The following is a 22,615-nucleotide window of genomic DNA, read 5'->3' as shown; positions in this document are numbered from 1 at the left end:
TGTTTTGTTGATATCAAATCATTGGATAAAGTGAACAAACTATAAACTGAAAAAACACCAGCCAGACATCTTTGGTTTTAACACAAACCATCTGCAATGGTCATCCATGCTGCTTTTACATCATTGTTGCACCCATAAATAATCTTGTTAGATCAATATATGTTAATGAATTCACTGAAGCATATTTCACTAAATATTTACTGGTAATATGAATCATGAGAAACACTGATGATGAATGTTGTTGTGTCCTGGACATGTGTTTCTATTTTATTAAAGATCACTCATAATCTTTACATTTCAACTAAAGAAATCTATACACAACAATATTACAAACCCAATAATAATCTGATTCTGTTTGTTCTCTATAAGAAATTTAACCTTATCATTTTATTAACAAAATCACATCAAAACATATAAAGATACAGACACATGCTATTTTCACAAGAACACAATATTTGGGTACACAAGTTAATCTGAATTTTGATGCAAACCTACACACAGCTGTAGGTTATACTAGGAATAAAAACCTGGAATATTGTTTGTCCACTAGAGGGCAGAAAAGAATAAGTAGACAGAAAAGCAAATCACAGCCTAACAGAAGGTGCACAGATGTATTGAGTGAAAATCCGGTACCAATTATTAATGTGTCAATATCATCTAAATTATAAAAAAAAAATATTCATTTATGAAGGGGGCTAGTGGTCCCTCTGAACAGTCTGGTTCATGGCATCTAAATTATTCTGCTTCGTTTTAAGAGTTGGTTCTCATTACCTCTGGGCAGTCTGTCACATGAATGTAAATGTTGTGTAAATAAGCAAACGCTGGATGTTTACATGTCAGTGAATGGGCGGGTCTTGGATGAATCTGTATTGTGGACTAAACTGTGTAATCGAAGTTTGTTTGTGTGAGACTAAACTGTACTTATGAACACAGAATCTCAGAGTCACTTCACATCACATTCAGTATAAAATTAATTTAAAACACAAATTGTTGATTTCTTACATTGGATGTTTTCAATATTCTTCTCATTCAACAAAAAAAGATCAATGGTGAGTATATATACATAATAAGGTTCATGTAGACTCATCTTCTCCTGATTATCCACAACATGAACAGGTTACAAAGGATGTGATTCAGTCTTCAAGGTGTGTCTGCTGCCTCTGAATCATTCTCTTCATTTTTTTGTAGAATGCACTAGGAAATAGAGAAAAACAACATGTGTTCAGAGGAAATGAAACTGTGTTTAAGGGGAACAGTTCAACAAAATTTAGAAATCCTGAAATTGTTTGTTCAGCCCGCATTTCTTTCGTTTGTGAAACACAACTGAAAAAATCTTTCCTGAAAAAGTTTCCTGGTTTCATATATATTGAAAGAGCATTTGTATTGTATCTGTACATTATATTTCAAAGGTTCTGAACCCCTCTGCTACTAAATCTTTCCTTTGTCTTCTTGTCAAGCAAAAATATCTAAACATCCTAGAAACAAGATGAACCTGAGAAGCACAGTTGTGAAAGAAAGAAAAATGAATAGCTGATCAGTCAACTTATTTTGTTTATGTAGTATGATAATGGAAACATGCAGCGGTGGCTTTTATCAAGTTACTGTTGAAGTAGAAATAATTGTTTAAGGGTGTTTTTAACCAGTTAACCAATAAAGAGAGTTTTCTATAGATTAAAATTGAGCGACTCACCACTGACAGTGACATTGAATGTTCTTTCTGAATCCCCTGTTCTGGTTCTCAGTCTATAACGTCCAGAGTCTTTGCTTGTGATGTTTGTGATGGTGAGAGATGCATTATTATAGTCGAGCTCAAGTCTGCCGTTGAATCTTTCATCTTTATCAACATCAGCAGCAGAATATTGTATACCAGTGAATTCAGCAATACAAATGTTTTCAAACATCCACGTGATCATATCAGGACTCTCCTTTAAAGCATCACCAGTGCTGAGAGTTAAAGATTCTCCTTCATTCACAGACTCCAGCTTAATATTCTCTGTAGAAAACAGAAATGTTGATATTGAAATAAACATGGGAACATATATATTCTTGTCAAGTTAAAATATCAGAACACCCTTAAAAAAAGATCAATTAACTTGAAGCATAATTGTAAATTTTGGTTCATGGGACATAAGTTAACACTGTTAAGTAAATTGCTTTATTTAAAAAGGAAGAACTGCACAGAACAGCAGACTTTAAATAAGAAGTGCATGTGGTTTTGAAGACATGAGCGTGATTAATTGATGACAGAATTCTGTAAACTATACTGTTTTAAGACATCAGCAACACAAACTTTGTCATAAAACAGCTAAAACTGTAGAAAGTCACATCAGCACCAGCATCTCAGTTCTGTAGGGATATCTCAGTGAATTTAGATAGTTTGAAATGTTTATTTTATTTATTTTAACTCTTTATTACAGTGTGTGTGTGTGTGTGTGTGTGTGTGCCCGTGCGTCCGTGTTTGTGTGTCTGTGTGTCTTACATTAGTTTCGGTCAAACTGCAGGAATAAATCTTACCCGTTTCTTGCTCTGGAGGTTTTTCCCCAAGCCCACCTGTTTTAAGAATATAAACAAATATTTGTCTTCTTGTCAAGTAAAAATATCTAAACAACACAAGATCAATCAATCTGTGAAGCGTAGTTGTCAAAGATATTAAGACTTTTTTGTTTTTATGCGGAGAGTAAAAATAAGTAGATGTCCGGCCACTGTTAAAGAAGAAGTTATTGTTGAAGGGTGTTTTAAACAAATACTCACCACTGACAGTTACATTGAACTTAATTTCAGGAGTGATCTTCAGTGTGTAAAGTCCAGAGTCTGTGGTTCTGGTGTTTGTGATGGTGAGAGATCCGGTCTGATGGTCCAGCTTCAGTCTGTCTCCATATATCTCATTAACATTACTAACAGCAGGTTTAATTCCAATGAGTTCAGCTATACGCTTGAGTCCAAACATCCACTTGATCATATCAGGCTTCTGTGTGAAAGCATCTTCAGTGTTAAGAGTGAATGAATCTCCCTCCATCACTGACACGTTCCTAAATTTCTCTGTCAGAAACAGAAAGGCCGACATTAAAATAAGTGAGTGGCCGGGTGAACAATAGAGGTGCAGTTATAAACCAGGATCATATACAGTAACAGTTTAAAGTGAACACTGTCAAGTAAATGAAACACTGTAAATCTAGGGCTGAATTCAGTTCAGTCTAATAGCAGGAATAATTCTTACCTTCTTTCTGCTTTGTATTTTTTCTCGAAAGAGTCCGGCCTGTTTAAACAACATAAGCATATATATTTGTCTTAATTCTCGTCAAGTTAAAATATCAAAACATACTTAAAGGAGTGAGATTCACTTTCACTTTATGGCAAAAAGACGCGTTTGCGTTAAGACAGCTACACAAACATTGTCAGAAAATATGCTAAAAACTGTAGAAACTCTCAGCAGCACCTCAGTTCAGTAGGGATATCTCAAACATGTTTGTTTCAAATGCTAAACTCTCATTAAAGTCACATGAGCATATCAAAGAAAAAAAATGACTTGGACTTGGTATTTGTCTTCCTAATTCTGAACATCCGGTAAGACAATCTATCAAAATGCAACAGAAATGTGTTGAGACCAGGTGTGAAAACTCAAATTGAAAAAAAACAAAGGATCATAGAGGTAAAAGTAAAAAAGACTAAACAACAAGTTTGAGTTGCCTTCATTAAAATACATATTTCAAAATATGTTAATGCCATTTGTTTGTTGTAAGATTCAGACCAGGAATGTTTTTAAAGGTATTTTAAAAACCTGCTTAAATATAAAAAAAACTTTCAGATCATAAATAACAATTAATCACATCCAGAATAAAAGTTTGGTTTACACAATATATGCCTATATATTTTTTTGTTACATTTGAAGTATCAGTAAATGAAATAAGTACATGTAAATATTTCTTATACACGTATACATGTGTGTACAGTATGTGTTGATAAATACAAAATTAATATGCAGAGAACATGCACTGTTTTATGTAAACACCAACTTTTATTCTAGATGCGACTAATCGTGATTAATCGTTCGACAGCCCTAAAATAAATTTACCTTCTTTCAGCTCTGGAATATTTGTCACAGGAGGGCAGTCTGTTAAAACAATATCTGGTCAATCCCCCAAAATTATTAAGTGATGGTATATAATGAGTAATATGCACGTGTGGAGATAATAAGTTAATCTATTACTAAACCAATCAGAATCGTGCAAGTGATGACATACTGTAGTTTTCGATTAACTACATTAATAAGATGATGGATTGTGATAATGTCTTACCTGTCTGATCATCAATTCTGCTGAATGAGACCGGAATCATTGGAAGCTCTGACTCATCTTGTGTATTAATTGTGGATTGTAAAAGAAAACAGAGAAAGGATTATAGAAGTAAAATTAATTTATAATTCAAATATGCTTGTATATTTACCTCGAACCAAATAATCCGCTTGAAACCTACATGAAGACGTTCATTAAAACACCTTAATCGATCGGACCTATGGGCTATGCAGGGTCATCTTGGATAGTTCTTGGATCGTTTTGAATGGCCATTGGACTGGTTTTAATATGCAAATTTGGAATATATTTCATGTACATCCGAACCACTTTTTGAGTCAGATTGTACCATTTAGAGGACATATAAACATTACTTTGTTTATTATCTGAGTACAGGTTCTTGGTTAAATAACTGTTCAGAAGACACTGAAAGTGTTGAATCCTAGTCCAGGGTTGAATTAGGTTTCAATTGAAAAGCAGGAATAAATCTTACCTTCTTTCGGCTGTGGAAGCTTTTTCCAAATAGACCGGCCTGTTTAGATATACAACATAGATATATTTTGGACTTCTTGTCAAGTGTACATATGTAGAGAACTTTAAAACAACACGAGAAACAACATTGTTTAAGATAATTACATAATAGTTTTTATGGGGTAGAAAAGTAGCTGTCTTGCCACTGTTAAAGTATACGTTATTGTTAAAGTGTGTTTTTATCCAATGAAGAGAGTTTTATAACTTGGAATTGAGTTACTCACCCTTGACAGTGACTCTGAATTTCCATTCTGAATCCTGAGAGCCGATCTTCAGTGTGTAAAGTCCAGAGTCTGTTTTTGTGATGTTTTTGATGGTGAGAGATCCAGTCTGATGGTCCAGCTCCAGTCTGTCTGTGAAACTCTCATCAACAGAAGAAGGAGCATCAGGTGTATTTTCAGTAAGCTTAGCTATCAACCTGTTTCCAAACTTCCACATGATCGTATCAGGCCTCTGTATGAAAATACAGTCAGGGTTGAGAGCGACAGAATCTCCCTTCATCACTGACACCTTCCTTATTTCCTCTGTCAGAAACAGAAATGACATTAAAAAAAGAGAATAAACAATTCAACTTTAATATCAAATGCCGCTTACCAAGGACAGTAACAGTGAATTTTCTTTCTGGTTTCGTTGTGCCGTTGCTGTCGTTGATCTGTAGTTGATAAAGTCCAGAGTCTTTAGTTTTGCTGTTTGTGACGGTCAGAGATCCAGTTTGAGGATCCACATGAACTCTGTCTTTGAATTTCTCTTCATCACTAACAGATGTCTGATGTTCACTGACTGTAGCTATATGTTTGTCTTTAAACCTCCATGTCATGACATTGTCTCCTAGTTCAGTCTGACCAGAGCTTAAAGTGAAAGGATCTCCTTCATTTATAGACAGTTTATCTGTCAAACACACAAAACAATACAAACACACAAAACAAGTGTGAACATTGTAATTACCAAATTACTCATGTACAAGTTTCTTTATCTTCACAGTGTTATTATATTGAACATGTTCTTACCACTCGCAGAAACACTGAATATCTGGGCTGATGTCACATCTTGAAGTCTCATCTTTACTTTGTATAGTCCAGTGTGTTCAGTTTTGGTGTCTTTGATGATGAGAGATCCAGTCTGAGGGTTCAGCTTCAGTTTGTCTTTAAATCTTTCATCGATATTTTCAATAGTTTGATCTCCCTTCATTTTAGCTATAGATGTGTCTTTAAACATCCACGTTATCTCATCATCTTTCTGTATTTCTTTAACACCAGTGTCTAGAATGACAGAATCTCCCGGCTTCACTGACACTGACTTATCAACAAATACATCTGGAGAACAAAAATCGAACAAATACACGTTCAGTCCACAAATACAGCTGGAATCATTGAGTCGGATGTAATAAACATTTTATATGTGCATCAACTTTATGTAAATATTAATCTATTGTTATGGTGTCAAAGCTGCATTCAAGTCTCAGACAAAACTCTCTTTATCAAGATTATCTTCATGTTTCTAATTCTTAAGTCTAAAGTAAAACAGCACAAGATCAGAAATATTATTTTTTAATCTTAATGGGTTTCGGTGTCGCACAAACATGAACACACTCATACACAATAGCACAGACACACAAACATGTGGTGTAACTTTTTAAGACAGACATTCATTCCATTTAAGATAATATGATTTTTTACAATCCTTACCATTTTGTTTTTTTATTTCAGAGGTTCTGCGGCGAATGAAAAACACAAACACACCGACAGCTCCAGACACGACCAGCAGAACAACACTGTGTAAAGTGACAGAATCTCCCTCCATCACTGACACTGACTTCACTCCATCTGGATTAACACCAAACACACCTGGAGAAACAGGGACAATTCATCACTTAGAAAATAAATGAGACCGTTTCCTTTAGCAGTTGAGGAATAAGACAAAATGTTAGCGCTTTTCATTAAGGTGCTATTTGTTAACAGTAGTAAATAACACTACCCATGTGTTTTGTGGGGAAGCACATGGCCACTGTTTGCAATGATGGCCATGTGCTCTACTGTCATATCTCAACCCCGCCCCTGTCCTGGGCTGTTTCGTTTTGCTGGTTGATGTACAGTACTTACCTCTGGTCCTTGTTCCAGAATGTCTAGTCCTGTCTAGTTCCTGCATAGTCTCAAATTTTGTTAATCCTGTTTTTCTTGTTTTTTCCCCCTTGTGGGAAGTCATTGGTTTAAGTTTTCAGTGTTAAGTTACAGTTTAACCCTATCGTGGGCCTTTTGTTTGTTTCGTAAAATTTGAGTTTTTTATGTTACACTAACAATTAACAATGTAGTTTTTCAGTATTTTTAATCTCTGCTAATGTTAATTTATGTAAATAGAGTTAATTCATGTTTATTCATGGTGCTTTAACTGTGATAACATTTGATTTTAATAATCTATCAGTAAATGCTGAATTTACAAGAACTAATGTTAATAAATGCTGTGTTAATATTCTTCATTGTTAGTTCATTTTAGCTAAAGCATAAACAATTTGAAAACAAATAGAACCTCATTCTAAAGTGTAAGGCTTCTAAAAAAACGTATCATGACTTCCCTTACATGCCAATTTGCAAGGTTAATGAACACTTGAGAAACATTTCAACACATAAAAGTAAGATTTCATGGATGATATGTTGAGCTAGGATTTGCAAAATGACGACTGATGTGTAATATATATTTTGGTGGCTTGTTTTATTTAAAACTTAAAAAATATTATTAAAAAGATAAATTCTAGCTTGGATATCTCGTATGTATATTGTATGAATGCAGATAAAGTGACACATCTCTCTGGTTATAAATTCAAAACAATCCAGTAATGTGAATGCAATGTGGCTCAAAGTGGTTAAACCAAGTCTGAATGAGCTGCCACTCAGGTTAAACTAAAACAAAATGTGTTTAAGATAAACAGAAATAATGCACTTACCCCACACATGAAATAGACGATAAAACAAAACAAACAACACATTTATAGTAAAAGTGTTCTTCATATTAATGTCAAGTAGCCGTTTAATGATGATGAGAAGAGTTTATAAAACTGCTCATTGCCTCTCACAGGCGACAGTGATCCAGAACAACACCGAGCAGATTAGTTTCTATAGGCATTCACATACATATACATTTTTTGGTTTCACTGGGCGGTGCATATAATATAAATACTCATGAGTTCCTTGTAACTTTTCACGTTATCATTTCTTTTCAGAGAAATCTAGCGATCATTTCATTATCTCTTTATCACAATTCTTATGCCATTGCACATGACTCACTTACCCTCTGCTGATGATAAGAAGATAGTTCCAATTCTAAAGATATTTTTCTAGCTATTTTTTAATTTCAGCTGATTGTTTATTAGTATGTTTTCTAAAAAATGGAAAAGCTAAAACACCACCATCCGTCTGTACATCCGTCTCGATATAACATGCAATACGGCAATTCCATTCAAATGTCAAACGTAAGATGAAGTTTTTACCAAAGATTTTCACCATACTGGCCAGATGTTAATATTTGGTGGTTTAAAAGGGTACTTCACCGACAAATGAGAATTCTGTCATCATTTATTCACATCCGAGTTGTTCAAAATCTGTATAAATGTCTTTGATCTGATGAACACAGAGAAAGATATTTTGAGGAATGCTTCAACCAGACATATTTTTGCGCCCAAATTTCAGTAAATAAACAGCTCATACAGTTTATGATGAACTTCTCTGGAGGAGAACAAACTTAACATGACACTGTTCTCATCCCTGGAATAAGTGCTTGTTCGTTTAACAGCAGCTAGTTGTCATGATTCTGTCCCATCAGACTTGAAAATCATGCCAAGGAGAGGCAGGATCATGACAGAACCTTATGTTTAATGTGGAGAGAGGCATTTTGTCCTAGTTGGCATTCCACATGCTCTTCCCAGGTCTCGTCTCTGTTCCCGCCCTTTCGTCTCATTATTACTTGTTAATTTGTTCATGACCAGCACCTGTCCCCTCTTGATTTATCTCCTTATATTTTGACCATGTGTCTCTTGTCTCGTGTCTCATGCTGGTTCATTGCTTCTGCATCATGTGGGTGAGTTCCTGTCATGTCAGTAAGTCTAGTTTATTTTGTAGTTTATGTGATATGTTGCTAGTCTAGTCCTGTTGCTGTTCATGTTTATTCTGTTATGTTACTTTACCCCCTTATGGGTTTTGTTTTGTCTTTTATTAAAGTCTTGTTTAACCCAAATACCCCCCCCCCCGTCCGCACTTGGGTCCTCTGTCTCTCACCTGAGAACCCTGACACTAGTGTTTATAACAATTAAGGTTTAATAGAAATTTGGTTTTCCGTGGTCGTTGTTTCGGTAAGTTAAGCTGATTCCTCATAACTTGTCATAAAAACACTAGCTGCTATTAAAAGAATAAGTAAGGTTTGACAGAAAATCGTTGTTAATAGGCCTACGTTACACTTTCAAAAGTTATTCGACTTCAGCTCCTTCCGACCGTAGTTTCAGGTTTACAAGCCACTTTTATCTCAGTTTTTCAGTCAATCCTCACATTTTTCCTTCTCACGAACAACAACTCTTCCAACACAATAAAAAAACCTTGTAGTTTCCTTTCGAGTTTGTGATAGTGAATTCCTTCACGCAGTTCGGTGACGTCACATGCAAACAACCTCAGGAACTATCATGGGGGCACTTTAATTCTTCAAAGCAGTTTAACTTGTAATACAAAAGGAAATGTCAATTCAATGGTTTTAGATAAGAAAACAATTTTAGATATGTTATGCATTCATCATACACTGTAACACTTAATCTCTTTAATGATGTCTCGGGGCTGCTTCTGATCTGTAGTTTATAAAGTCCAGAGTGTTTGTTTCTGAGGTTTGTGATGTTGAGAGATTCAATCTGATTGTTGTAGACGGTCTTTAAATGTTCTCCAAAATGTCTAATAACAAAATTGATAAGTATTTTTTCCTACCATGGGAGTCAAAATCTGTCTGGGTGTAAGCTTTCTTCCATATATCTTTCTCTGTATTCATCACAGCAAAGAAATGTAGGTGATGAGGTGAAACTCGAAGGTGAGTAAATGATGACAGAATTTAAATTTTTGGGTAAAGTGTCCCTTTAAATACCTATGTGAAATCTCTCTTAAAGTTTTTACACCACTTTTATGTGTGTGATGAAGTGAACTTGCACATCCATAGAAAACATATTTTTGTGATGTCTGGACTCTATCATCAGGGTTTTAGTAAATATGAACACATGGTTCAATATATTTATAATTTCTCTGACATTTTGTTTCGGGTTCCACCATAATGCTGGAATTGTTCAATCTGTTTTGAAACACCAGAAGTGAGGCACAATGAACATTGCACTATTTAATGTCTGTTTAAACAGATCTCGTCCCCCATTTACTGTCATACAATCTTCTAAAAAAAGTTGCTACAAATTTTTTTCGATAACATAAAGAACCTAAAACATCTCTTTCTTACTTTTTTTAATCTGAAGAACCATGTTTTCTAAACAAAGAACCTTTTGTGAAATAGAAAGGTTCTTCAGATTAAAAAGAGTAAGAAACAGATGTTTCTTTAAAGACATTGATGTGAAGAACCTTAGTAGCACCTTAATTTTTAAGAGCGTTCTTGGGAAAATAAATACTCTGGGAGTAAATGGGGAAATGAGATCTGTTTGGTTTATGACATTCTTCCAAATATCTTTCTTCGTGTTTAGCAGTACAAAGAAAAGTATCAGGATTGGAACAACCTGAGGGTGACAAAATGATGACAGACATTTAATTTTTGAAATATCCTTTCAACTTCAGTATTTAACATCGTTTTCTATGATATGAGCTTCTAACAGAAACTATACGATTAACTGAAGCTGATCATCATGTTTGAATAACTTGTGACAATTATTGGCATTTCTCAAGTAATGTTTTGTTGATTTCAGATCATTGGGTGAAGTGGACAAACTTCGAACTGAAAACACACCAGCCAGACCTCTTTAACACAAACCCTTTCTGCAATGATCTAAATGCTAATCCCGCTTTAACATCATTTTTGCACTCATAAATAATCTTGTGCGATCAAGATAAATGAATTTATTGAAACAAGTTTCACATTTGGTGGTAATGAGAATCATGAGAAACACTGATGTTGAATGCTGTTGTGTCCAGAACAGGTGTTTCTATTTTATTAAAGATCACTAATAATCTTTACATCTCAACTTATGAAATCTATAAACAACAATATTGTTATGTTTGTTCTCTAAAAATACTTATGATCGTAATTTAATTAACACAATCACATAAAAAATATATAAGGATACAGACACGGGCTATTTTACAAGACAACTTTGTTTTAAATTCACAATAGACAATACTTTATTACATGCGGTAGGCTATTTAAAGACAGAAAACCTGGAATATTGTTTGTCCACTAGATGGCAGAAAAGATTAGACAGTCAGAAGACAGAACAACATATCACAGCTGCAAATAAAATAAGGTGAAAAAATAACTGAGTACATTTCTAGTTAATGTGTCAATATCATTTCATTGTTTCTTCTGTTTATCTATGAAGAGCTGTGGTCCCTCTGAACAGTCTAGATCATCCAAAATGATTCTGCTTTGTTATAAGAGTCAGCTCTCATTATTTGTGGACAGTATTTCTGATAACAAAGTCTACACACATCACGTGGCACTTGAATTTTATGTACAAGCACTAATGTAGTACAGTTTGGTCAATAAAGATCTGTTACGTGAATGTAAATGTTTTGTAAATAAGCAAACTCTGGTTGGTTGTTTACATGTCAGTGAATGGGCATTTCTTGGATGAAGCCGTAATGTGAACCAAACTTTATAATCAAAATCTGATTGTGTGAAACTAAACTGAGTTCATGTGAACAAAGTGTCACTTTAACTTGAGCTCACATTTGGTATAAAATGAATTTAAAACACAAATTGGTTTTTAAAACATTGGATTTTTCAATTTTTTCTCATTCATTAAAAAAGTGGTGTTTATATACAGGATGTTCTTGTAGACTCATCTCCTCCTTTTTGTGTGCCACCTTTGAAATCAATCCCTTCGGTATTTCGAGAAAGCACTATAGGAAACAGAGAAAAAACTAAATATGTAAAGAGAAAGTGTTTTAAGGAATAGTTCCCCAAAAAACAAAAAACCTGTGATTATTTATTCACTCCACAAGTCTTCTAAGCCCTAGGCAACAAAATTTCTTTCATCTTTGTCTTTTTAAGTAAAAAAAGATCTTATGATACTTAAAACAAGATGAACCTGAGAAGCAAAGTTGTAAAAGATATTATGTTTTTAGGGGTACCAAAAATAAGCAGCTGTCCAGTAAACTTTTATGTTCATATAGTATGATAATGCAGGAAAAAATGCATTAGTAGCTTTTATAAAGTTACTGTTAAAGTTGAAGTTATTGTGAAAGAGTGTTTTAACCAATAAAAAGAGTTTTCATGCTTTGAATTAAGTTCCTCACCTCTGACAGTGACACTGAATTTCCATTCTGAATCCTCAGAGTCGATCTTCAGTGTGTAAAGTCCAGAGTCTGTGGTTCTGGTGTTTGTGACGGTGAGAGATCCAGTCTGATGGTCCAGCTCCAGTCTGTCTGTGAATCTTTCATCTTTATCAACATCAGCAGCAGCTGCAGGTGTATTTCCAGGGAGTTCAGCAATACAAGTGTTGTTAAACATCCACTGCATGTTTTTATCAGGCCTCTGTGTGAAAACATCCCTAGTGCTGATAAGAAACAATCCTCCCTCTATCAGTGACTCCGGCTTAGCTTTCTCTGTCAGAATCAGAAATGCTGATATTAAAATAAGTTAGTAATATAACAAGATGAATTAACTTGAGAAGAATAATTGTTAAGATTGTGTAGATAAGACTAAAGTTTTCAGTTTGGTTTATGGGACATAAAAGGCTAAAGTAAACTCTGTTAATAATTTGCTTTTTAGCAAAATAACTGAATACTCAAAATCGTGAACACGATTTGAGAGAAAACTAATTATTTTAATAAATTTTCCTTACCCACTTCCACAAACTTGACTTCATATTTACTTTCACTATAAGGCAAGAAGATTTTTCTAGACGTTTCCGTTTCTGCTGGACAGATTACATTCATGTGGTTTGAAAGACGTGACAGAATTTTTAACACTACAGATAATCCATCAGGGCAAAATGCAACAGAAATGTGGTCTAACCTGTCTTCTCCTCCTCTCTGATGGGTGAGTCTAGCAGCTTTGACTCTTCTGGTGTATTTTCTGTGGATTCTGAAAGAAGACATGATCACAGTAGTGAGTTAAAATAAGTGATGGTGAAATGAAGCTTTGTGAAGCACTGAGGCTTTTCAGTCAAGTGCGTTGTTATATGATTCATTACTCAAAGCTTTTCTAAACGGTGCACACTATCGCCATCTCGTGGTCAAAGGGTTGAAATGCTGCCTCTGTGTCCATTTAAATTTTGTTTTGGAAATACATAAAAAAAAAAAAAAAATTATGTGTTCGTGTTGAGCACTTAGGCCTGCATAATGTATGAATAAATAACAAAGTCTATGAATGTATTTAATAAAGAATCAACAATGGCTCATTAACATTTTATGTGAATATGCTTTTATCAACGTTATGAGTCTAACTCACAGAAACCTTTACCTTAGTCCTAAAGCCATAGGTTCATAGGCGAGGTTCATGTCGACGTATGCATAAGAAAATAAAATTGTTGTGTAACTGTGACATACTTGTGAGCTGGGGACTTGACATCTTATTTTGTGGGCAGGCCTATCATCAAAACTTTGTGGATTTGTTTATCAATCTCGTGATTGTGTCTAAAAATGAAACTACGGACGTGATCCGGTACATTGCTTCACTGTGAGATGTTATGTTTTTTATAAGCCTCGGTGTCACATCACTAGTGATAACTGTACTTTTACTCAAGTATGGTTTTCAGCTACTCTTTACACCTCAACTTAGATAGAACAGGTTATTTCATAATCATCTGTTAAGGAAACACTGAAAGTCACGAGTTGAATTAGTTTCAGTTAAACAGCAGGAATAAATCTCACCTTCTTTCTGCTCTGGACGTTTGTCCCAACGAGGCCGACCTGTTTAAACAATATAAACATTTATTTGTCATCTTGTCAAATAAAACATTTAAACAACCTTAAAACAAGATAAATTAACTTCAGAAGTATAATTGTGAAAGATATGAGGACTTTATAGTTGTGTTAAGGAAAATTACTGTCCAGGAGCAACTTTTACAGATATTGTTAAAGTGTGTTTTTAACCAATAAAGAGAGTTTTCTTCCTTTGGAATTGAGTTACTCACCTCTGACAGTGACACTGAATTTCCATTCTGAATCCTCAGAGCCGATCTTCAGTGTGTAAAGTCCAGAGTCTGTGGTTCTGGTGTTTATGACGGTGAGAGATCCAGTCTGATGGTCCAGCTCCAGTCTGTCTGTGAATCTTTCATCTTTATCAACAGCAGCAGCAGCAGAAGGTCTTTTTCCAATCAGTTCAGCTATAGACTTGTGTTCAAACTCCCACTTGATCATATCAGGCCTCTGTGTGAAAGCATCTCCAGTGTTGAGAGTGAAAGTATCTCCCTTTATCACTGACACCTTCCTAATTTTCTCTGTCAGAAACGTAATGCATACATTAATATAAACAAAACGACAAGTAAACTACAGTAAAGCAGCTTCTAAAAGAACATGTACAATATTTATAGACAGGTTCATGAGACATAACAGACTGTTTGCCTATGAATTTCTTGCTACATATTTAATTCATGTAAAAAAACAATGTCAGTAAATAAATAAAATTTGACCCAAAAATCAATTTTAACTTATTCATTATTTTAGATGTCGCTGTTACGATGATGATACTCAACAGGGTTAACAGAAACTAGCAGAAGGAAATTTGTTATTTGTATGTGGAGATAAATTAATACAGTATAACATTTTTTAAATGCTCAAACATTAAATTTAAACTTGAATCGAGTGTACAGTCAGTTTCCGCCTGCAGCCGTGCGGCTGTACGAGGGCGCTAGATATAATTTTATTTATGTTTAATATTTCAATAGTATTTTAAATTGATTAGTGATCTGTACACACTCATGACATATTGAGAAAGAAAAAATCCAAACCGGTTATATTTTGCAAAACCACAAAAACTCAAATATCAGTAACTGAGCACTCTTTTACAAATAAAGTGCCAAGCTTTATGAGCTTAAGACCAAATATCAAGCATAGGCTAATAGGCGCTTAAAAATAAATGAAAATGGCAACGCTTCCCAGGAGCGCTCCCTGAAACAGTCTTCCGAGAATAAACAAAGCACACCTGTCAGCGGTAGTTTCCTTTAAATTAAAGAAAAGTCTTTAGCCGATAAATATGCTTGAACAGTGTTACCAGTGTGACAATCATCACTTAATAAAGCAATGGACCCAAAGAAGCAGTGGGTTACTAAAGCAATAAGCCCAAGAAGCCGTGGGTTACAGTGCATTTTATAACCCTGATAACCCACTGCTTCGCAGGGCTTATTGCTTTAATAAACAGGTTACTCCATGTGCTTAGCAAGGTTTTATAAAATAAAGTAAATAAAATGATATTTAGGCATTGTGGTGCGGTCAGCTGTTATATATCGGGGTATTTAGCTTTCCTGTAGCTCAGTGGTGAGAGCATTGCGTTAACAACGCAAGGTTGTGGGTTCGTTCCCAGGGGATTGCAAGTACCTATGTAAAATGTATAGGATACTGCAATGTAAGTTGCTTTGGATAAAAGCGTCTGCCAAATGCCTAAATGTAAATGTAAATGTATTTTATAACGGCTTAGAACTCCACTCAGTCAATCAGAATCAAGGACCAGAACTGACCGTTCTATAATGCTGGAATGATATCTTTATATCGGGTGGGGGCTTCTGTGCGTACCCTGAGATAAACTCCTGCAGTCGCCCCTGTACAGTGATCTTACAGATTTCGTCTTACTCACCACGGACTCTAACAGTGAATTCTCTTTTTGATTTCTCTGTGCTGATGTGTAGTTGATAAAGTCCAGAGTCTTTAGTTCTGCTGTTTTTGATGGTCAGAGATCCAGTTTGAGGATCCACATGAACTCTGTCTTTGAATCTCTCTTCATCACAAACAGATGTCTGATGTTCACTGACTGTAACTATATGTTTGTCTTTAAACCTCCATGTCATGACATTGTCTCCTAGTTCAGTCTGACCAGAGCTTAAAGTGAAAGGATCTCCTTCATTCACAGACAGTTTATCTGTCAAACAAACAAAACAATACAGACACACAAAAACAATCAAGTGAATATTAATATTAAAGTTATTACAGGAGGCTCATGTGCAGTGATTATTTACATCAGTCTGACATGTTTACAGATATCAAGGTTAACCGTCCGTGAAATCTTATTAAGAATGATCAGTTAACTGATTCTGAGAGCATCATATTTCACAGTTAGTTTGTCATTTTTGTTTTGTCATTTTAGGGACTTTTAGTTTGTGAGCTTGACTTTGTATTTATTTTGTTTTCTGTTGATTAGTTAATTAGGTGTTTAAATATTTTTTAACCCCTTTTGTATATAAACTCATTTGTTTCCCCTATTACTGTACTGAAGGCTCATCTGTTGGTTTATCGTGAAAGAACAACATATTTTGACCAATCAAACTCAAGAACTGAAACTAACTGTTGTATAAAGCTATATGAATTCAATTTGTGTAAACTAATATTAGAGTTTCTCTATCTTCACAGTGTTGTTGTAAATACTATATTGGAAGCTTTCAGTTTCTTACCACTCTCAGAAACACTGAATATCTGGGCTGATGTCAGATCTTGAAGTGTCATCTTTACTTTGTATAGTCCAGTGTGTTCAGTTTTGGTGTCTTTGATGATGAGAGATCCAGTCTGACGGTTCAGCTTCAGTTTGCCTCTGAATCTTTCATCAATATTTTCAATAGTTTGATCTCCCTTCATTTTAGCTATCGATGTGTCTTCAAACATCCACGTTATCTCATCATCTTTCTGTATTTCTTTAACACCAGTTTGTAGAATGACAGAATCTCCCGTCTGCATTGACACTGACTTATCAACAAATACATCTGAAGAACAAAACAGGAACAAATACACGATCAGTCCACAATACAGCTGGAATCACTGAGACGGGTCTAATAAACATTTTATTTGCGTAATCAATTTTATTGTAAATATGAATCTTTTGTTATGGTGTAAAGCTGCTTTCAAGTCTCAGAACTCTCTTTATCAAGATTATCTTCATTTTTTCTAACTCTTCAGTCTAAAGTAAAACAGCACAAGATCAGAAATATTACTTTAATTGTTTTAATCGTAATGGGTTTTGATGTTATACAAACATGTGTTGTGAATTTTAATACAGACATTCATGCAATTTAAGATAAAATGATTTTTAACAATCCTTACCATTTTGTTTTTTTATTTCAGAGGTTCTGCGGCGAATGAAAACCACAAATACACCGACAGCTCCAGACATGGCCAGCAGAACAACAATAACTATACCTGCTACACCACCTGAAGATATACCTGATGCTGGAGTGAGAAACACACACGGTCATTGATCTTAAACACTATAAAGTATGAAAGCACTACATGATGCTGAAGTGATGTACTCACCACTGACAGTCAGAATGAATCTCAAGTATTCGGCTCTTCTGTCACCACTGATCTTTACTTTATAAAGTCCAGTGTCTGTGATTCTGGCGTCTGTGATGGTGAGAGATCCGGTCTGATAGTTCAGCTCCAGTCTGTCTTCATATATCTCATCATGAGTAAATGTGGTCTTATTGTCTTCTCTGTCACCCTTCAGTATAAGAATGCCGTCATCTCCAAACCTCCACACTATCAGATCATATCTCTGTGTGTCAACCTCTTCCATCATCAGATAGGCAGAATCTCCTTCTGTTACCGACACCGTCTTTAATTCACCTTTTTCAGCTTCGATCAAAAGTGGCGAATCTACAAGAAACAATTTCACATGTAAAAATTATATATGCACAACTTTACAGACAGTTTTGTAGTTTAATACTCACCATAGACTCTAAGATGGAATTTCTTCACTGACGTCCCGGTGCTGTTGCTGATCTCCATCTTATAAAGTCCAGAGTGTTTGATTCTGCTGTTTGTGATGGTGAGAGATCCAGTCTGATCATCCAACACCATTCTGTGTCTGAATGATGGAATATCACTATATATGATCTTATCTTTGTTGATTCGAGCTATGGTAAAGCCATCGTCTCCAAACCTCCACAATGTCATATAATAGCTCTGTATGTCAGTAACATCACTGTGTAAAGTGACAGAATCTCCCTCCATCACTGACACTGACTTCACTCCATCTGGATCAACACCAAACACACCTGAAGAACAAACAGGGACAATTCATCACTTAGAAAATAAATGAGACCGTTTCCTTCAGCAGTTGATGAATGAGAAAAAATGTTAGCGCTTTTCATTAAGGTGTTATTTGTTAACAGTAGTAAATAACACTACCCACATGTTTTGTGGGGAAGCACATGGCCATTGTTTGCAATGATGGCCATGTGCTCTACTGTCATATCTCAACCCCGCCCCTGTCCTGCGCTGTTTTGTTTTGCTGGTTGATGTGCAGTACTTACCTCTGGTCCTTGTTCCAGAATGACTAGTCCTGTCTAGTTCCTGCATAGTCTCAAATTCTGTTAATCCTGTTTTTCTTGTTTTTTTCCCCCCTTCGGGAAATCTTTGGTTTTAAGTTTTCAGTGTTAAATTACAGTTTTAACCCTATCGTGGGCCTTTTGTTTATTTCATAAAATGTGTTTTTTTTATGTTACACCAACAATGAACAATGTAGTTTTTCAGTATTTTTAATCTCTGCTAATGTTAATTTATGTCAATAGAGTTAATTCATGTTTATTCATGGAGCTTTAACTGTGATAACATTTGATTTTAATAATATATCAGTATATGCTGAATTTACATGAACCAACATTAAGAAATTCTTCATTGTAAGTTCATTTTAGCTAAATTTGTAAACAGATTGCTTACAAATAGCACCTTATAGTAAAGCGTTAGACTACCAATAAAAACATATAACTTCCCTTACATGCCAATTAATATATATTTTTGTGGCTCGTTTTATTTAAAACTTTATTATAAAAATATTATTAAAAAGATAAGTTCTAGTTTAGATATCTCGTATGTATATTGTATGAATGCAGAAAAAAGTGACACATCTGGTTATAAATTCAAAACAATCCAGTAATGTGAATGCAATGTGGCTTAAAGTGGTTAAATCAAGTCTGAATGAGCTGCCACTCAGGTTAAACTAAAACAAAATGTGTTTAAGATAAACAGAAATAATGCACTTACCCCACAAATGAAATAGATGATAAAATAAAACAAACAACACATTTATAGTAAAAGTGTTCTTCATATTAATGTCAAGTAGCCGTTTAATGATGATGAGAAGAGTTTATAAAACTTCTAATTGCCTCTCACAACAGTGATCCAGAACTACACAAACCAGATTAGTTTCTACAGGCATTCACATATTTTTTTGGTTTCACTGGGCGGTCCATAAAATATAAATATTCATGAGTTCCTTGTAACTTTTCACGTTGATAGTTTCATTATCTCTTTATCACAATTCTTATGTCATGGCCCATGACTCACTTTACCCTCAGCTGATGATAAGAAGATAATTCCAATTCTAAAGATATTTTTTTATCTTTTTTGCAGTATGTTTACTCAAAAATACAAATGCTAAAACATCACCATCCATCTGTACATCCGTCTTGATAAAACCTGCAATCAGGCATTTCCATGCAAATGTCAAACTTAGATGAAGAACCAAAGATTGTCACCATACTGGTCACCATCAGTGTTGGGTGTAACTAGTTACTAAGTAATTAGTTACTGTAATTTAATTACTTTCCCCTTGAAAAAGTAAAGTAAGGGATTACTCATATGTTTTCTGTAATTAAATTACAGTTACTTTTGATGTACTTAAACAAAATACTTTGTGAAATATATGCGTGTGCAATAGTGTAATTGACAACAAAAGTCAAATCTTACTTTAAAATCTGTGCTTTAATGTATAATTCTCACATTTGTAATACTTTGGTCAGTTAATAATATTATTTATTTGAATGAATTAAATAAGCCGTTTCATGTCTATCCTTGAATCACTTAACTAATCAAGGTCGATGTAGGACAGGGCTATTCAAATCTTACCCTGGAGGGCCGGAGCACAAAAAGTTTAGATCCAACCCTGATCAAACTTGCACACCTGTGATTTTCTAGCGATACTGAACAGCTTGATTAGCTTGCTCAGGTGTGTTTGATCAGGGCTGGAGCAAAACTCTGCAGTGCTCCGTCCCTCCAGGGTAAGATTTGAGGAGCCCTGATGTAGGATATAGAAAGTAATTAGTAATGAGTAATTAAATACTTTTTGGACAGAGTAATTTGGACAGTAATCTAATTACACTATTGAATATGTAATGAGTAACTAGTAATTAATTACTTTTTCAGAGTAACTTACCCAACACTGGTCACCATATATATTTGGTGGCATAAAGGGACACTTCACCCAAAATTTAAAATTTACTCACATCCAAGTGGTTCCAAATCTGTATAAATTTCCTTTTTGTGATGAACACAGGGAAAGATATTTTGAAGAATGCTCATAACCTAACATATTTTGTCCTCCCCATAGACTTGATTGAAAAAATACAAATGTAGTCAAAAGTGCCCCAGAACTGTTTTGCTATGCGACATTTTCAAAATGTCTTCTTTGTATTCAACAGAATAAAAAAAAGGATAATGTAATGTTTCCTACCATGGGAGTCAAGGAGGGGAGCAAAATCCATTTGGTTATAAGCATTATTCCAAATATATATTTCTGTATTCATCAAAATAAGGAAATGTATACAGATTTGGAACAACTCGAAGGTGATTACATTAAGACAGAATGTTCAATTTTGGTGAAATGTCCCTTTAAATGCAAATGTGAAATCTGTCTTTAAGTGTCTAAACCCTTTTTATGTGTTTTTCCAAAGTAAGTGAACTTGCACATCTTTAACATAAAACGTCACTTTTGTAGCCTGGGAGAAGTTAGCCAACACCTAACAATAAGTCGAAACAATCTAGTTCAACGCAAGTCTCCAAACCATCATCATGGCAGAACCAGCAATTAAAACAAAGGGGAAAAGAGAGAGAGAGAGAGATCGGACACAAATCAATAGCTGAAGGACTTTTGTTATGCGACATTAGACTTTCTGCTACTGGATTTGAAAGTCTTATGTCTTTTTTCTTACTGTCCTGTACTTTTGAGCTTATTAGTAATTTGGCTGTGCTCAGGCTGTTTATTGGCGCACTAACATTACTGGTTCACCATTTTCAACCGTAAACGTAAACACATTTACGTTGCAAATGTGTTATGTATAACTTGTGACACTGATCTGCATTTCTCTTAATGTTTCCTCGTGTTTTGTTTTGTTGATTTCAGATCAGTGGATATATACCAGCCAGACCTCTTAAGTTTTAACTCAAACCCTTTCTGCAAGGATCTAAATGCTGATCCTGATTTAACATTATTTTTGCACCCAGAAATGATCTTGTACTATCAAGATATGTTAATGAATTCATTGAAACAAGTTTCACTTTTACTGGCAATGAGAATTATGAGAAACACTGATGATGATTTTATTAAAATCATGGCATCATGATAATCTTGTCATCTCAACTAAGGAAATCTATAAATAAAATTATTAAAACTCATAAATTCAGATTCTGATTGTTCTCTTATAATACTTGACCTCATAATTTCATTAACAAAATACAGACACAATACGACATTTATTTAATCTTGCAAAACACAATATTTGGTAACATGAGTTAAAACTTTACTTTAATGCAGAACTACACACCTTTATTGTTACAACAGCTCTAGGTAATACTAAGAATGAAAACCTGGAAAATTGTTTGTCCACTAGAGGGCAGAAAAGATCAGACAGTAAGAAGACAGAACAGCACATCACAGCTGCAAATAACACAAGATTAACAAATAAATAAAGTGAGAAAATTTCCTGTCTGGAATTTTTTTTCTGTTCGTACATGAAGGGGGCTAATGGACCCTCTGAAGAGTCTAGATCATGCAAAATGATTGTGCTTTGTGGACAGTACTTCTGATAACAAGGTCTACACACGTTACGTGGCAATTCTCAGTTTCTATACAAGCACTCATGGAGAACACATTGCTTAATGATGGTCTATCACTTACATATAGCCGATGTTGTATAAATAAGCAAACGCTGGTGGGAAGTTTACATTCAGTGAATGGGCGGTTCTTGGATGAAGCTGTTATGTGGACCAAACGTTATGATCAAAGTCTGTTAGTGTGAGACTTAACTACAGAGTCCATATGAACACAGAATCTCAGATTCACTAACTTCCCTTCACATTCGGTATAAAATGAATTTAAAACAAATTGTTTTTTGAAACATTGGATATTCTTCTCATTCAATAAAAAAGATCAGTGGTGTACATATAAAGGATATTCTTGTAGACTCATCTCTTTCTGATCTTCTGCAGCACCACGCAACAAAGGATCTGATTCATTTAAAGATGTGTGTGACGCCTCTGAATCATTCCCTTTGTTTTTTTTAGAAAGCACTAGAAACAGTGAAAAAACGACATATTTTAAGAAAAAATGAAACTTTGTTTAAAGGAATAGTTCTCCAAAAAGTTAAAATCCTGTGATAATTTATTAACCAATCGAATTTCCCTGTTTCATAC

General features: G+C 34.6%; 1 protein-coding gene across 3 annotated transcripts; it reads right to left on the bottom strand.

Moving 5' to 3' along the window:
• Positions 1-327: 327 nt before the first annotated feature.
• On the bottom strand, positions 328-19,326 carry LOC130429448 (uncharacterized). 3 transcript variants are annotated; one of them, XM_056758015.1, is made up of 15 exons: positions 19,190-19,326; positions 17,875-18,201; positions 17,459-17,800; positions 17,249-17,374; positions 16,606-16,911; positions 5,415-5,708; positions 5,045-5,344; positions 4,783-4,821; positions 4,296-4,352; positions 4,073-4,111; positions 3,218-3,256; positions 2,752-3,039; positions 2,515-2,550; positions 1,691-1,993; positions 328-1,194 (listed from the first exon to the last, which is right to left on the bottom strand). In XM_056758015.1, exons 1-15 carry the CDS (start codon positions 19,251-19,253, stop codon positions 1,175-1,177), a joined length of 2,580 nt encoding a protein of 859 aa, XP_056613993.1. In that variant the 5' UTR covers positions 19,254-19,326; the 3' UTR covers positions 328-1,174. The 3 variants fall into 3 exon arrangements, with proteins under 3 accessions (XP_056613993.1, XP_056613994.1, XP_056613995.1); XM_056758016.1 differs by lacking the exons at positions 328-1,194; positions 1,691-1,993; positions 2,515-2,550; ... (5 more) ...; positions 5,045-5,344; positions 5,415-5,708 and adding exons at positions 10,976-11,899; positions 12,296-12,604; positions 12,844-12,918; ... (2 more) ...; positions 14,137-14,442; positions 15,795-16,076; XM_056758017.1 differs by lacking the exons at positions 328-1,194; positions 1,691-1,993; positions 2,515-2,550; ... (5 more) ...; positions 5,045-5,344; positions 5,415-5,708 and adding exons at positions 10,976-11,899; positions 12,296-12,604; positions 12,844-12,915; ... (2 more) ...; positions 14,137-14,442; positions 15,795-16,076.
• Between the last annotated feature and the right edge of the window lie 3,289 nt (positions 19,327-22,615).

The sequence above is a fragment of the Triplophysa dalaica genome, chromosome 10, assembly GCF_015846415.1.
Source record: "Triplophysa dalaica isolate WHDGS20190420 chromosome 10, ASM1584641v1, whole genome shotgun sequence".
In the NCBI taxonomy this organism is placed as follows: domain Eukaryota; kingdom Metazoa; phylum Chordata; class Actinopteri; order Cypriniformes; family Nemacheilidae; genus Triplophysa; species Triplophysa dalaica.
The sequence above is the reverse complement of the archived record's forward strand: the minus strand, read 5'-3'. Positions and strand labels throughout refer to the sequence as shown.